The 16,493-nt window shown below is 44.5% G+C and overlaps 1 protein-coding gene across 2 annotated transcripts in view; it reads right to left on the bottom strand.

Moving 5' to 3' along the window:
• Positions 1-3,940: 3,940 nt before the first annotated feature.
• The window catches only part of DCX (doublecortin), a 118,298-nt gene continuing 105,745 nt past the window's right edge, over positions 3,941-16,493 (bottom strand). For both annotated transcript variants that reach the window (XM_056491489.1, XM_056491490.1), the window contains exon 10: positions 3,941-14,640. In XM_056491489.1, coding sequence (XP_056347464.1) covers positions 14,584-14,640 — 57 coding nt within the window. In that variant the 3' untranslated portion in view covers positions 3,941-14,583. The remainder of the gene's footprint in view (positions 14,641-16,493) is intronic.

Here is a 16,493-nt window from a genome sequence, read left to right as displayed (position 1 = left end):
CAGGATAGAGACTGGGGGCTGGAGATAAAATGAAGATCCTGCTGAGAACCTGGAGCAGCTTCACCTGTCAGCAGTGGGAGATGTGGAGCTGGAGCAGAAACTGAGCTGGCAGTGAAATAAAGTTTGTGGGGCTGGGATAGGGGCTGAAGGAGCTGAAATCACCAGTCCTTCCCCAGCTTCTCCCCACTTCTCTGGCAGTGAGGGCCCTGTGCAGTGGAGCAGGATGGATGTTTTTGGGGCACACAGGACACATCCCCTGCTGCCACTGCTGTCTGTGTGGGCAGGTGCCAGTCAAGCTGAAAAACACACATGAAGAGAAAACTCCCTGAGGAGCTCACAGAGACAGGAGTTCCCTTCTCTTTGAATTGCCACTTGTATTCCAAGTGTTGTGTAAACATTAAATATTTAAAGCATTGCCTGTAGCACTTGTTTCTCAGTGGGATTTGGATAAAGCCATTCCTGTCTCAGGGTCATGAGAAATGTGCTCAGGCTTAGGCTTTCCCCTTCTCCATCATCAGAGATGCTGAGTGCTGCCCCTCTCACAGCCTGAAATCAGAGCCTTGTTTAACGTTGGCAGGAATTGGATGGGGTTTGGCTCGTGTTTGCCCTGTCATTCCTGGTCTGTGGGATGCTGCTGCTGCAGGAACTTTGTCCAAGCCTCCCCCAGCAGAGAGCAGCTCTGCACTCCCAGACAGAACCCCCTGCACCAAGCTTTAGGGTTTTTTTTGCAGTGCCCAGGCCATGCCCACTGCAGTTCACATCTGCTTTGGAGCCCAGGACACCTGATCATGCAATGCCATTTTTATATTTAGTGAAGGTTTGTCTTGCAGTTTCAGATGCTAGCTCTGCTCTCACAGTGCTCTGCACTGATAACTCTTAGCAGCTGTTGTAGTTTCCCAGGTGAAACTCTTCACATGGAGTCTGAAGTAATTCCCATCCTGCTGGCACCTGGAGACCAAAGAAATTGTAAGGCCACTTTGGGGACTTTTTTCTTTTGTCTGTGGTCCCAGGTGATTCCTCAGGTGACACAGAAACCTGTGGCCACATCAAGAGCTGAAAGTCTCCTGAGTTACAACCTACTGCTCTAAATATTCTAGTTCTGGTACTTGGCATTTAGAGTCACAGGTGATCTACTTTTCTGACCAGAAAAGCAGAGTATGGTGAGTCATTTAAAGATTTAAGGATATTAAGGGCAGGCTTGGTTTTATGTACCTAAATCTATGTCAAGGGGACAGAAAGGTGTTTTTAGTTCCTGTTTTAATGGGGTAAGCCTCCAGGGGATGCTGCATTGGCCAGTGTGTGCCTGGAGCCTGCTCCAGGGTACTTTGTCAGGAGACACAGAAATAAGGGAATTTTCCTTTAAGAGGAGAGCACGGGAGGACACGTTTGTCCTTGTCCTCAAGTTCTCCAGCAGTAACTGCATTACTCATGTCCCCTCCCCACCCAGAGCGTGCCCCATTCTTTTACAGAGCTACAAAAGCTTGGACTCATCTCCCTGCACTTGGCTCCTGCACAAGCACGTGGGTGGGCGACCTCATTTGGGAGCTGATTTCATTATAGATCAACTGTGTTCCTCCCCTCATGTATCTCATAGTTATCTTCCTCCCTGATGAGGATTGCTTAATTAAAGCATGGACAATTTGTGACAGAACAGCATTTTCCAAAGATTTTCTCTGCTGGTTGCACAAATGTGTCGCTCTCCAGAGGCCAGGCTGGTCATGTGTGAATTTAGAATGAAGGTAATAATGACTAATGACAATAAAAGAGTATTACAATGTACAAATTAAAGTGATGCACAATGCACTTGTCCAGCCCATGGATGGATTTGCCTCAGTTTATTTGATAAGCATGACTCCAGATGGTCTGGAATATCCTTGGGTCAGCTGGGGTCAGCTGTCCTGACTGTGACCCCTCCCAGCTCCTTGTGCCCCCAAATCTCCTCACTGGCAACTCATGAGAAACTGAAAAGTCTGAGCACAGACACTGCTTAGCCATGATTGAAAACAACAGTGTTTTATCAACATTATCCTCACACTGACTCCAAACCACAACACCTGGAGTTGGTGCTACTGGGATGAAAATTAACTCTCTCCCAGCCAAAACCAGGCCAGGGAACTCTTAGGTCTCTTATGTTCAGAATATATTAATATTAAAAGCTTATTAACAAGTTTTTAAGGCAGCTGAAGGTGCAGGTCAGCCTGATGAGGCTGAGAAAGCACTGATAAAATTTAAGCAGTGCCACTGGGGTGTTTAATCCCACTCAGGGGTTTTCACAGCTCCCTGGAGAATCTCCCTGTGGTTATGGTCACTCCCATCCTTTGGGGCACCTCTGCTTTAGAAGGTGGACCAGCACTGCCTGGTGTGTTGTGTGGAGCACAGCACAGAGCCAGCCTGGGGTGATAACCTGAAAAAAGCTTTTTAAATCACAAGATTTGATGGCAGATGGTGAAAGGGAGCAGCAGAGAACAAGGTCAAACTCTTCGATACCCCAGGCTCAAGAAGCCCAAAATCTGAACACAGATGCTGAGCATCATTTCCAGTGGTGCAAAATCCTCCTCTGTGTTGTCTTCACAAAGCAGGAAAAGCAGAAGACAGCAGCCAAGGGGCTTTGAAGCAGGCCAGAAGTTATTTCAGTCCAAGCAGTTGATACCACATAGGGCTGACACACTCAGACTGAGATTTTTCAGGAGCAAACACTTTTGCTGCTCTGATGCACCAACATATTCCAGGATCCCTGATGTTCATTTCTGCCAAGGCCCAGGCTGATGCAGCAGGAAGGCTGGGCTGTGGAAGCTGAATTTTACTCACTGACATGGCAGTAAATCTGGAGTGATTCTGTATGTGCCAGGGGAATTCCTGCTAAGACAGCAGCATCACTCCCAATGGCTTGCAGTGCTGGATGGGGGTGCCACCAGCATTCAGATTTCCTTTTAACTCTCTCTGGGGTCCCTGGAATAGCTGTGATAGATGCACACAGCAGGTTTTAAATCTGCCATTTTCAGAACATTTTGCACAGGGAGGAGCACTTCCTCCAGGATTTTTTTGACTGATCCAACACACAGCCCTGGAAAGAGACACCAGGATGCTTTGCTGGCTCCTCAAGTGCACAGGGACACAAGCAGAGAGTTTTCTATAGCACTTGGTTCTGCTTTTCTGATAACATTTGCTTCAGTTTCAGCCCATTCACATCAAGGCTGCCCTGAGAGTGGTTTTCTCCTGGTTTCATGATGGGAACTGCATTTTTTTCCCCGTGGCCTTTCCCTGCAAACAGAACTGCAGTGTCTGTGCAGCTCTGCCTGTCCAGGCACAAGTGGGTGCCAGCACTTTCCCAAGAGGAGTGATGGGTTGGTAGCCCAAGCCTTATTATCATTTCTCAGGGCTCACAGGGAAGAAAGCTTTTGTCCTCACTGTGGTTCTGACAGAGGCTGGGAAAGGACAACTTGGAGCCTTTTCAGGCCTGTGTGGGAAGGTAGGACAAACACAGTGCAGCTCTCAAATCTCACCAAACTTCCCCAAACTCGTGTGGGACTGCTCAAGCCTTGCCCAGGCTCTGGATGCCAGGGCAGAGTTCAGATGGGGGCCATGTTTGCTGCAGTTTTATCTGCGGTGCTCACACAGGAAAAGAGCTGCTCTTATTTTTCCCTTTTTCTCTCAGAGTGGGATCCACACAGAGCTCATCCCTTTAGGCAAAAGAATGGGTCCTGCACAGGCTGGGCAGCTTCAGTCAAGCAGATTTGTATCTTAAATAATTCAGGGGCATCAAATTCCCTCCCCAGCCTCTTCTTTTTGTTGTTTGTTTTTTTTTTTTTTTTTCTGCATTTCAACAAGTGGGGCAGATTTGGGAAAGCTGAGGTATCAAAATGAACGAATGTTCTATAATTCACAAGTCACAGTCAACACACACTTGACAAATAAAAGCCTCAGAAAGGTTTTTATCGGCCTAAATATTGAAACCAAATTTTATTTTTTGAAAATGACATTACACACATCTTGCAAATGTACATTTAGATGAGAAAACAATGAGTAACAAATATTGAGAGCAAAGCTATAAAGTGGACAGGTTCTCTGCTGCATGGCATTGCATTACAAGAATACTCAGACCCGGGATGGTTATTACAAGTAGTAAAAACAGTTCACAACACCTCACAAAAATGGAATTTTTTCCTAGTCAAATCTTCTGACAAAAGGAAATTCTGTTAAGGGAGAAGAGCCATAGGGAATAGAGGTGTGGATCTAGGTACACTTTGTGATTTTGTGGCACGGCTTTTTGGGGTTTCTTGAAGTCCATTTCTTACAAAATGCATCTTTGTGAGTGACCCCATCTTTTCGAAGACTCTGCCCATTTTCTGTCCTCCACTGCCAACAGAACCACAGCTAATAAACAAGGAGCCCCTTGTACTCAACACAGAGCTCGGGAGTGTGGAGAAGGAGCTGCCTACAGACCCCCCAGCAACATAATTCCCATATCCCATCCCCACCCCCTCGCTGTGTGTCCAGGAAAACCAAAAGTGTGTGCAAACTCTGCAAATGAGGGCCGTGGGACGAGCCCCAGGGACAGCCACCCCGGCAGGACGGAGCCCACGGCCAGCACCGCCCGTGCCTCAGCTGCAGTGCCCAGCAGCACCTCACCCTCCTCCAGAGCCAAACTTGCACAGGCTGGACTGGCTCCCCAGCTCCAGCAGAGGCACTGGGACTGCTCAGGGGGGACTGATCTCCACCTGCTGTGCCCTGCAGTTGGGTCTGACCGACGTGCCGAGGCAGGGCACTGCAGGGATACGTTCCCCGAGAGAAGCTGTTGAGAACTGCTTTTCAAACCTGGTCCTTTATGCCCAAATCTGTTCTTTACAACCACGAGAGAGAGAGAGACAAAGAGTAAGAGAGAGGGAGAGAGAGAGAATCTTTCCAGGAGGAAAGGAAGAGCTAATTAAGAAAAGAGAGGTACAGGACCATGCATTTACTCTCAAGAGCTTGTTCACGAGCAAGCCAACATTTCTAACACTACAACCACTCATCTACATCTGTTTGCTAAGTAACTGAGTTCTACCTACAACTAGAGAGCAGAAGGGGTCTTTTTATTTTCTTCCCCCTCCCTTTAGAACGTCAATAAAAATGTTTTCTGTACAAGTTGAATGGCACAAAAGGTGGTTAAAATGCTAAATAACTCACCACAAATGGAGAATGCAAAATTAGTTCAAAACATGCATGGACTGTGTACAGGTAAGCAAGGAATCATTGGCATAAAGCTGCAATATATTACAAGATGATACAGTTGAGATCTTTTGGAATAACCTCTGCTTGTTCTGTCCCTTTGAAGAGACCTTCACATAAAAATTCAGCATAAAGGGAATTCAAGGTATGTATCCAAGCAGGAAGTTAACTATGGGCAACGTTATTTTTCTGAAGAGAAAAGCATTTCCCCTCCCCTTCCACACACTCCCCCAAGGTACAAAAGTCAACATGATCAGCATTGCTGCAGGCTTGCCAAAAAAAAAAGGTTAGACAGGTCTGGGGTAGGAGAAGAAAAGCACCATTTAAATTAATAGCTCTTTGTACAATGTCATTAATTAAATACCTTATTCTTTAAACAAAAACATCCTGAAGTTACCAATCCCACCAAAATAACCACAGACCCCTTCCCACCCCCGAGTCCTCCAAGGTTATGTACACAGAGTTTAAAGTATACCAGCTAAACTTTAAACCCAGCTGCCCCTCCAACCCCCACCCTCTGAACAAGAGGAAAAAGTGAAAGTGGCCTCTCAGTTATATTATATTGCAGCTTTGTGGTTGATGAGGAAATCACACACACTCGATGAATGACCTAAGACAGTAATCCATGATCAGGTTCCAGGTCAGCTGCACATCTCCCTCCCTCAGCACCCCTGGGAGCTGCAGGGTCCTGAGCAAAGGCAGCTCCTGCTCTGCACACAAGAGCTCAGGCTGAGGGGTGGGAGCTGCTCACCTCAGCTTGGGACAGCATTTGTAACTGAGAAAGCAGAAAAGGGCTGGTGACAGCAAAGCCAGCAGGCTGATCCTCCTTCCTGTGCTTCCAGACTAGACAGTGTCACAAAATCCAGAGAATTATGGAGGGGAATGTGTCATCTCAGAGAATAGATTTGCTTAGACAAGTTTCCTCTTTCCAAAAGACCCTGGGTGTCTTCTAATTGCTCATCACAGCTGTACTAGGACTGCCACAGTGCTGAAGCTGCTTGGTTCACCCATCATTTAAATAAGAAGCAAACTAACATCAATTTCACATGTCAGAATTCAGCATGTAATCGTAACTCACAGGCTTCCTTGTTCTTACATTTAATACTCCTGCTTTACCATATCTAAAAACACCAATTAGCAGTGCAATTAGTTACCTAGACATTCTTCTTTTTAGGCAGATGCATCATTAGACATCACACTAAATCTGGAAAAAGCTCCTCTGTCTTAAAGAGAGGGAGACAAGGGGAAAAAAGCTGTGTGTTCTGGAACCCCCCTGTGACTGTATGGTCAGCATGAGAGGGAAATATCACAGGATTTCACCTGCCACCTGCTAGGAAAAGTGAATTACAAGTCCATCCATATCTGCTCTGCAATGGTTGGAAGCAGATGGAGAAAAGCAGCCATGCTCTAATTAAAAAAAAAAAATAACAAAGTACTCCCCCAACATAACCCCAAAACCCAAACAACAACAAAAATAAACCCCACAAAATGTTTCTCAGGGATTCTCTGAAAATAAAATTTGTCATGTTGAGAACTGGGCCTGGTCCCAAGGCTGGGATCCCTCTGGTCCCTTACAGGTATTTCCCAAGTCTGACCTGTGCATGGGTTTCCCAGAAGTCAGGGGTCAGAGCCAGGGGTTGGTTCTGGCTCTCCCTGACCAGGTGCCAGCACCGTGTTCCATCCTGACTGCTCCTGCCAGGTGAGTCCCTGTGCTCTGCAGCAACCCCCTGTGAGACTGTGACTCCAGTTTAACTCCATTGCCTGTACATAACTCTTGCAAAGAGGTGGAAGAACCAGCTGGGATAAAATTGAAAAGCAGCCTTGAGTTTAGATGAGTCACCTAAAATGAACCAAATCTTCCTTTTTATTTCAGAGACACTTGGCAATGCTTTCCTCTAAAAACCAAGCCAACCATAAATCTCTATTCTGCCTGGTGCTAGCTGGGACTAGAGCAGAAAAATACTGGTAGAAATAGAAATACTACTTCAAGTTCCATAAACCTGCTGGGCTCAGGGCATGTCTATTGGTAGGCTGAGTGAGAGTAAAGTGAGATAAAGCCAACACTCCTCAGAAGCAAAAAAATACAGAGGAGGCCCTGATTAGTTGAGGTTCCTTTTTTAATTTTCAATTCTAAAACTTTTAGGGTATTTCAACAAACTATTTCAGCTTCATCATTAACTCTAATTAAACTACACAAATTATCTCCCATATAACTTGCTATTTGAGGTCCATACAAGGGATCACTTTATAACTGGGGTCAGTGAGGTTTTCTCTGCAAAGGCTGCAGCTGTCACCCAGGAAACTGAATCTGCACTCAAGTAATCAATCACACAAGAATTATTATCAACAGTAATCAATCTTTGAAATAGGAGACCAACCTTGGACCAAACAGATTCAAAAATTAATTACAGAGGGGCTTCTGCCTGGTTAGAGCAGCAGAAAATTAGGTGTATTGGTTTTTATTTGTGTTATATTGAGTGTCTGAGAATTTATGGAAATAAAAGAGATGCAATCTTTATGCAACAACAACAACAAAAATAATCTGAGTCTATACAGCAAAAAAAGTGTTTGGATAAGTCAGTTATTTTGTGGTTTAGGATTAAATTCACAAGCACGTCTTTCCCTGATGATGCCAACTTTCTTTTCTTCAGCTGACAGATTAATTACTGCTAAGATTTGTTAATTCCCTTTTGTCATTCTCCTTTTTCTTCAGTTTGAGTGATAAACTGTCATACCCAGAAACCTCCAAAATGGCTCAAGAATCCTGAGCAAGAGCAAGAGTCACAAGAAGTGAGTGAGCTCAAGTGCACCAAGCAAGGACACTGCAAGGCAGCTCTCTCCCATGGAGACATCTGGCCATGAACACGTTTCTAAACAAGAAGGTTTTCAACACCTGGCCCACTGTTTTCTGGGTAGAAAGCCACTGAAATAATAAGATTTATTCACTGTTTGTAAACACAAGGCCCATATTTTGACTACTAGCACGAATTGCCCTATGTGCACATACATCTCACAAAAAAAGGGCAGTGGGGACTAAATTTAGGCTGCTGGATGGGGGTATCTCCTTCCTCCCTGGGATGTTGCTGGCTCCCCCATGCTTTCAATGGGGAACTAAAAATGAGGTGTTTGTCTTTCACCATGACCAAAATATTGAAGCATTTTTACAGCAGAGTTTTGAGAGAGCCAGATGTCTGTGAGAGATGTGCCAGAGATACAGTTTGCTTCTCTAAGGTGTTCAGACTTTGCTGAGCAATGAATACATTTTAAAACCAAGCTCTTTGTACCAGCTTATCTCAAAGCACCTTACAGGTGGAGGGAAGTTTTGGGACCAGCCCTCTGTGCACTGGGACACCATGGCACAAGGAGAAGTGATCTGCCCAGAGCTGTGCCACACCCCAACAGCTCTGGAACCCCAATGGCTCTGGAACCCCACTGCTGAATCCACTGGGATTGATTCTCATTTGCTCAGAAGCTCATCTCTTGGTCAGAAATAGATTTTGATGTGTTTAACCTCCTCTAAGCAGTGTCCCAAGGGATGGACAGTGGTCTGTGATCCCAAAACTCCACATTTTCACCTGCAGGTGTAGAACTCACACCATGGCCTGCAGCTGGGATCCTGTCAGAGCAGCTTTGTAATGGCATCGCTGGAAAAAGTCTTTCCATCCACTTACTTCTATTCCCTGAAATTCTCCCCTTTCCCTGTTACAACATGAGTTTGTCAGCTTGGCCTCACACCTTCAATCATCACTGATTAGAACTGTTCCAGGGGAAACAAAACAGAACAAAGAGGAGTCTATCCACTGCTGCTCCAGCCTTTCACCTGCAGGCACCAGGAGAAACCAGCTCTCAAGCCAGGAGCAGAGGAGGAGGATGAAGAACATCTGAGAGCAGAATCAACCAGCACTGCAGCAAACCCAGCCCTGTTCACTCCACAGTGAGGAGCAGCTGTGAGACACAAGATCAGCTTTAACATTTCCTGAGATACTGTGGAGAGGCTCAGATTCATGCAGATTGGTGACAGAGGCATCAGCCAGAAGAAACCTGTGGCTCTGGAGACAGCAATTTTCAAGAGATGGGCTAAATACCTCGAGAATTAAAGTGTGCCCTGTCTCTTTTGGTCAAGGCCACTGGACCCTAGGCCTTGCTGGGCACATGCACAGTCCTGCTTCTGAAGCCCAAGGGATGTTAGAAGGCACTTAAAGTCTTCACCTTCCTGCTCTCATCATGATGCACCAGTCACACCAAGGTGGGGTTCAGCTGGATCTCTTCCAGGTGTCTTGAGGAAAGCACTCCTCCTGTTGCATGGACTGACCTGACTCTAGATACACAGAAAAAAATATCCTCATCTTGTGCCATCCATTTGCTTCTACAAAGAACCTCACCAGTCCCAAACACTGTCCCAGCCTGCTTCCATCAGCAACCAGAAAAATAACCCAGAGCCTGTCACCACATGGAAAAAAAAAAAAAAAATGATGTTTTGTTCCATGGTGGTGGTGATCAGTACCTGGTGTGTGGCCAACACACCTCTACAGAGTTTTTCTCTGGTTATGGATTGTCTTAGCTTGAGGAGACACTTTCTAGACTAGTTTTATATCTACTTTACTTGGCTAATTTTTAATCCCTTTCTCTAAAAATGATTCTGTCTCTACTAGAGTGGAAGAGAACTCTCTGTTGCTTTGCATGGCTTTGGGGCACCTCTGAGGTCAGTGACAAAATCACTCTGGTTCTCTCAGCACACTGGGGAGGGCCCTGAGTGGAAAATCCATGCTGCAGAGAAGATGCCACTCCCAGGGATGGCTGTCCCTGGAACAGTGTCTGGGTAGGGATTCAGCCTGGAATCCCAGGGCATTCCCACAGGCTGTGCTGGGAGGAGCAGCACTGACCTCAAAGGTGTGAAAAAGCAAAAACAAGGCATCCTGGAAAAAGTTATCCACGTGGATAAGGAGAAACTAACACTTTAATGCCCTTGTTTCCCATTGGAAATGCCTGGGTGTAACACTGCTTTGCTGTTTGCCACTATTTTTTTATTCTACCTCCTTTTTTCCCCTTCAAAAGTACTGAACAAGCAAATGAGAGAGAAATAGCAGCTCAACCAAGTGTGTGGTTTTTTGTATGCCTGCATGTGTTAGCTGAGCATGAGAGAGATGTGGAAGCTGTTTTCTAAGCAGAATTCTTCTACTGTCTGTGGAAATAACACAATTAGTGTTTCTAGCTCCTGAGAAGACCATAAATAATGTGCAGATACTGGAAACACAGAGAGTGGTAGGGAAAAGCTGCCTCCAACTCCCACCACAAAGTAAAATCCCATTATCAAACTCTCTCCAAATCACTTCAAGATATATAGCTGGTAGAACTGAACTAGCTACAAATCTTATACCAGATGAGGCTTTAAACCAGAAACTTCAGGATTATAAATGCTTTAAGTGATAAAAATCCCAAGGCTGAAGGTTTTGCTGCATTGCTCTCATCTTATACAGTCAAGACCATCACCTGAATGTAAAAATGTTAAACCCCTCAGTCTGTGCCATTCCTGCCTAATGACTGTGTCTGAAACAGGGATCTTTATATACAAATTTGCTAAATTATACTGATTAAAGGCAGATTTCAAAGAAACAAAGCCCTGCTCCTTTAAGAGTTTCTCCCATTTGTTTTTAAATACTGTATTGTTTTAAAACAATATAGTCTCTGTGATTCAATTAGTCTCTGAAAGCACTAAAGGCAGCCTCATGAGGCAAATTAGACAGGGTTTTTATAGCAGAATTAATATGGCAAATCCTCATATCATGTGGAGCTTTATGTTCTTGTAAATGTTAAAAAAAAAAAATATGAAAGGTGAACTCTGGAGTATGTAGTGGAATTACTATCATCTGCTCCAGGATCTCACAGGGTCTGGAATTGCTATAGCATATTGGAAATAATTACTAATTCACAGCAGTTCAGGGAAGCTTTCTGACCAAACCCAACCTTAATCTCGTGAAAAGTCAACAGGAGTAAAGCACGTGCTAAAATTTAAGCTTTTAAGTTCTTTCCTGAATCAGGGCTGTCCTTCTGTTCAAATAACTAAAATCTGATGCCTGTGCACTGTTTCTCTTTGTATTCAAATCTAGATGAGGGATCCTACAAAGCCAAAGATAACTAGTTCTGAATGTGTGTAACATTCCACATGCATTTCTGTACAATTTCATGCAATATTGGCATTAATACAGACTTCACTCTATGCTACAGCTGAAATGCTCACTGACTTCTACTGCCCAGGCATTTCTACCTAGAAAATTGCTTCTTAAAACTTGGGAGTTCGACCTCATACCCTGTTTTCTTTGTGGCTTCTGCTGGTTTGAATGGCTATTTTTCCCACTGAACAATTAATTTTAATTCTTTTAGCTTTTTCAAGGTCCCCCTAATTCCCTGAAGGAATTTCTGGGCACAGCCCCACCACAGGATGATCCTCATGCAAACAAAGCTGCATTCCCAAGGGAGAATTTGCAGGATGAGGTTTTAGATGTGTCAGCAGGTGCAGCTCAGGAGGAAGAGCTCAGTGATTCCTTAGTGATGCTCCACCTGGAAAAGCATCTCCAAATAACCAAACAGAGCTTTGGGCAGGAAGGAAAGGAGCCCCTTCTCAACAACCATCCAAACAAAGGATCATTCCTCCCTTGGGATCCTTTCTCTTACACCAACTGCACTCACAGACACTGGGTGAAAGCATCTCCCAAATTCCTTCCCTCCCAGCAGCTCAGGCTGCAGAGAGGAGCCCAGGAGAGCAAAGATTTGGGTTTCCTGGTGGATGTCCTGCTCTGAGCAGCAAGAGAACCTGGATGGGACTGCATGGCTGGTCTCCTGGTTTGTCTGAGGAAAAGTGGCAGGACAGGCTCACCCTGACTGTGACAGGAGTGGCCTCTGTCCCTGTGGGACAGCTTCAGTTCCAGTCCATCCATGGCCACTGCTCAGGCTCCCTGGAAAGGCAGACTCAGGGAGGGACTCACATTTCCACCAACAGGACAGGGGAGAGGGTAAAAGCCACTAAAGCTTCCCCCAAGACAAAAGCTCTGGTGAACAATATTGTTATTAGCATAGCCAAGGCCTTTGACATCCTTATGCTTAAAAAAGTCCTTTTTGCTCATGACCAGTGTCTGCAGTAGCACTCACAGGATTAAACAGCCAAAAACTAGCACCCATAACCAAATCTGCACCCAGGATATCTCAGCACCTTCTGTTAGAGGATCTGAAAGCACTTGACAAATGTTAACCAACATTTGGCCTCACAACCCCCAGTGAGGTAGAACAGAGCTGTCCCTGCAGGGACAGACAGACAGATTGAGGCACAGGGTTACTCAGAGACCTGCTCCCATTCAGACATGAAATTCAGCAATGCCAAGGGCTCAGAGGTGACTACTGCACCCAAGCTCTGTCCACAGCACATCCTTCCCCCCACAAACCCTCCACACGAGCCCTTAGCCTGTGAACTAACCCCAGCATTCTATTTACAATATTTAAAATGACCAGTCAGCAGTTGTGCAGTCAGAGAGTTCTTCAATCAAATGAAGCTATCAGTGAGAACAAATGGTTTCTTGTGCAAAACTCTGGGTGTAAAGGATCATGCACTAACACTACTGGGTGCAAATTTGGTGCATGATAACTCTGACCCCTTGACAATTCCCAATCCTGGCCTCTCTCTGGATAAATCTCTTTTAAAAAGTTGCATTATAATCATATGAGCCTTGAAAGATGCAGCCTGCACAGATTGTTTCACCCCAGCAATGCAAGCAAACAAAACATGGAGTGGCTTTGGGAACAACCCAGCACTCATGGAGCATCAAACATCACAAGGATAAAATCCATCCTAATCACAAGGGGTCGCAAGGCAACAGGGAGTAGGTGTTTATGTTGGAAAAAAAAAAAAAAGAAAGGCAAATAGAGCAACAAAGAAAGACTTGATTGCACAGATTTCATTTAGGTAAAGTTCTGCAAGACTCAGTTTCATCAAAGCTTAGTCCATGGGGAGGGAGGCAATGGCAGCTGGCCTAGGACAAAGCTTTGGTGCAGTAAAAAACCACCAGCCCTGTGTGAGGAGATGAACTTTGCATTCTGGAGGAGGCATTACTGATTAATAAAAGCAAAAGCTTTCTCTACATACAGCGAGTTTGTTTTTCTCAGATAGAAGAGTTTTTCTTAAAATACAGGTTTTAGAACACCACAAAACTTCATTTGTTATATAAGTAGAGAATCTGGCCGTAGTTAGGAATACTGAAGTGTAAAAAACCAAATACATAGTCTTAAACATTACAAAAACTATCAAAACATTCAATATTTTGAATTGACCATTCCCCCCCTCCCCCTACACGTGTCTGTTTTGGCAGTGATGACAAGATTTCAAAACTGAGTTGCTGTTATTATTGTTCTGCAGTTGTGGTTGGCTTTTTTTTGTACTTTTTTTTTTTTCTGAACGTGTTTTTTAAACAAAAGAAAATTACCAACTTTTATAAAAAAGAAGGAGCTTGAATCCTTACTCCCAAAACACAGATACAAGGTTTTCCTTTATAAAAAGTGTATTGATTTTTTGCTATAAAAAGTGACCTAGAGGGTGTCAAACCTGAAAACAAATTCTCACAGTGTTTTCAGTGTTGGCTGTTCACAAGGCATTACTGTTACAAACAGAGATAGAGAGATACCATAGGGGAGGTATAAATATTTGTTACCAGCTAGCAGCATCCTTGGATTGCATGTGGAAGGTGTTCTACTCCAGATAACTCAGCTGATTTATGGGTTTGCTTAATTATTAAAAAAAAAAAAGCAAATAATATTTGAATAATTTGAATAATTGTACTAACTTGTACTAACTACTTAGCATCTGACACAATCACTCCTAATCTCATCCAAGTTTTTGCTGGAGCATCAAACTAGAAATTCCCTGCCTACCCTCCACAATAAAACCAAGACTCATTGGAATTCAGGTGTCAAAATTGGGGCTGTGAATGAGGAGCAGTGAGCTGGCAGTTTGCATGGGTGGAGAATATCACCCAGCTTGCAAACTGCTCAGCAAGGGCTCCTTTTGCACACCTCCAAGGGAGTGACTTTACTAGGAAAACTACATAGCTGCAGCAGAAGAAGAAATCATAGAAGAAAATGGGAAATGCACAGAATCGTTGGCCCCAAATTTCTCATTTTGCACCCCTGTAACTCAGAAGAATGGTATCCCTCTATCTCTATAGACTGGCAGGTGTTGGTTTGTGGCACAGAGAGGAGAAATCACAGAACAAAAATGACATTTAACCGTGTGTCCTTTGACTTGAAAGCACCAGTCACCTATCTGCTTGTTGTGGCAGAGGTACTTTGCTGTATCCCAAATGCAACGTGGACATTTCGCTCCGTGCTGCTCTACATGGAGTCTCCAAGGGAATCCGAGTCATCCAAGGACAGGGGCAGGTACAAGTCCTGTAGGGAGAAAGGAGGAAGTGTTAACCCTCATCATCAGCTCCCATCCTTGGCCAAAAGGAAGCAGCTGATGGGCTCAGGTTTGGGCAGCTCAGAGGGTGGAACCACAATCCAGGGAGTCCCAGGCTAAAATCAAGGCAGGCTCCCTGCACAAAGGAACAAGAGCATCTCTGCTTGTGTTGGGCTGCAATACAGGATGTGACAGAAATGTGGATTCTGTCCCCATCTGCTGCAGCCGGGTGGGGCAGTGACCCTGATCTCCTGGCACACATTATCTGCTCATGGGCCATCTTTAAACCAGCTGGGCAATCATCTTTATCTTCCCACAGCCCATCCTCCCTCCAGGAGATATCTCCTGTTAATGGCCATTGAGTCCCAGTGCATGACTGATAAAATTCCATCATCCCACTGGGAGATGCTCCAGCCAGGGGAGGAGCCAAGCCTTTCCTACCCAGATAAAAACTGACATTTTGGACACCAAGGCACCTTCTTTCCACTGGATTCCAGAGGAAAGCCAGACCTTTCCACATCATCCCTGCACCTTCAGAGGAAACTGCACCTTCTCCAGGAGCACTGCTCCAGCTGAACCACATCAGCCCCTGCAGGAGGATGCAGCCACCATTGAATGGGACTGTGCCAACACCCTGACTGACTGACGGGTGTCAGCTTGGATTCTGACTCTGGCAGGGTTTGGGATTGTTCTGTGTAATACTGCATTTCTATTTTAATTTTCCTAGTGAAGAACTGTTATTCCTAATTCCCATATCTTTTCCTGAGAGCCCCTTAATTTCAAAATTATAATAATAATTTGGAGGGAGGGGGTTTACATTCTCCATTTCAAGGAGAAGCTCCTGCCTTTATTGGCAGACACCTGTCCTTCAAACCAGGACACTACTCCTGATAACTCTTCAGGAATAGTTTTCAGAAGTGGGTTTTTATTGTTCTGGACCAATGTGTCCATTCCAGCAGATACATAAAAAAGCAGCACCTTGCCTTAGATACATTTCTTTAAACCTAAGTCCACAATAAAGAGTCTTACCTTGGTTTGACAGCTGCCCTCAGGACAAATCTCCAGGAAAATCACATGTTCCATGGTTTATTCTTTTTTTTAAGTAACTTCTAACCAGTTGGAAAAGTTAATAAAGTAATCCCAAGTTTATTATTTGTATCAAATGCCCAATGTAAAGCTTTTCCAGTATCTCTTTCTGGAGTAACCATTTTATTCCACTTGTTTTAAGTTCTGTGTGGGACAAGGGTACAGGAACCAGCTTAAGGGCTAAAGCTCTCCTGGGATCTTTTTGGACTCTGACCCACGCACAGGTAATAACTGTGAGCAAAATGAAGAAAAACCCAAATATTCAGGGAGGAAGTTCAGAGAAATCTTGATATAAGAAGAGGTAAAATAGGACTTTGTGGTGAACTCAACCTGAGCATTTATCACTTGAGCTTTAAGGGGAAGAAAGAAAAGCGATTTCATCATAAGCAGGAAATTGCTCCTGGGAGAAAGACAATGATGCATGAATATTCTGGTAACCTAAAATGCTGCATTTGTGTTTTCTGATTGGCTTAACTTAGTGGAGAAAATCATGGCTGGGTTGGCTTTGCCCTCAGCAGTCACCATCTATTACAAATGGTTTCAGGGCTGCACTGGAAAGGTCATAAATCAGCCAGCTGAAAACATCCATAAAACATTAAAAAAGGTGACTTTTACTTGTCTTTACCAAGAAACAAATCCTCATCCCCAAAGTTCTAAATGAGGTGGAAAGTTTGGAAAATATTCTGTGTCCCTGATGCTGAAGCAAAGGATGCAGTTTACAGCTTTAATTCTGCTGAACAGATGAACTCAGATCACG

Source organism: Oenanthe melanoleuca, chromosome 4A (genome assembly GCF_029582105.1).
Source record: "Oenanthe melanoleuca isolate GR-GAL-2019-014 chromosome 4A, OMel1.0, whole genome shotgun sequence".
NCBI lineage: Eukaryota > Metazoa > Chordata > Aves > Passeriformes > Muscicapidae > Oenanthe > Oenanthe melanoleuca.
This window is presented reverse-complemented; position numbering and strand designations above follow the sequence as displayed.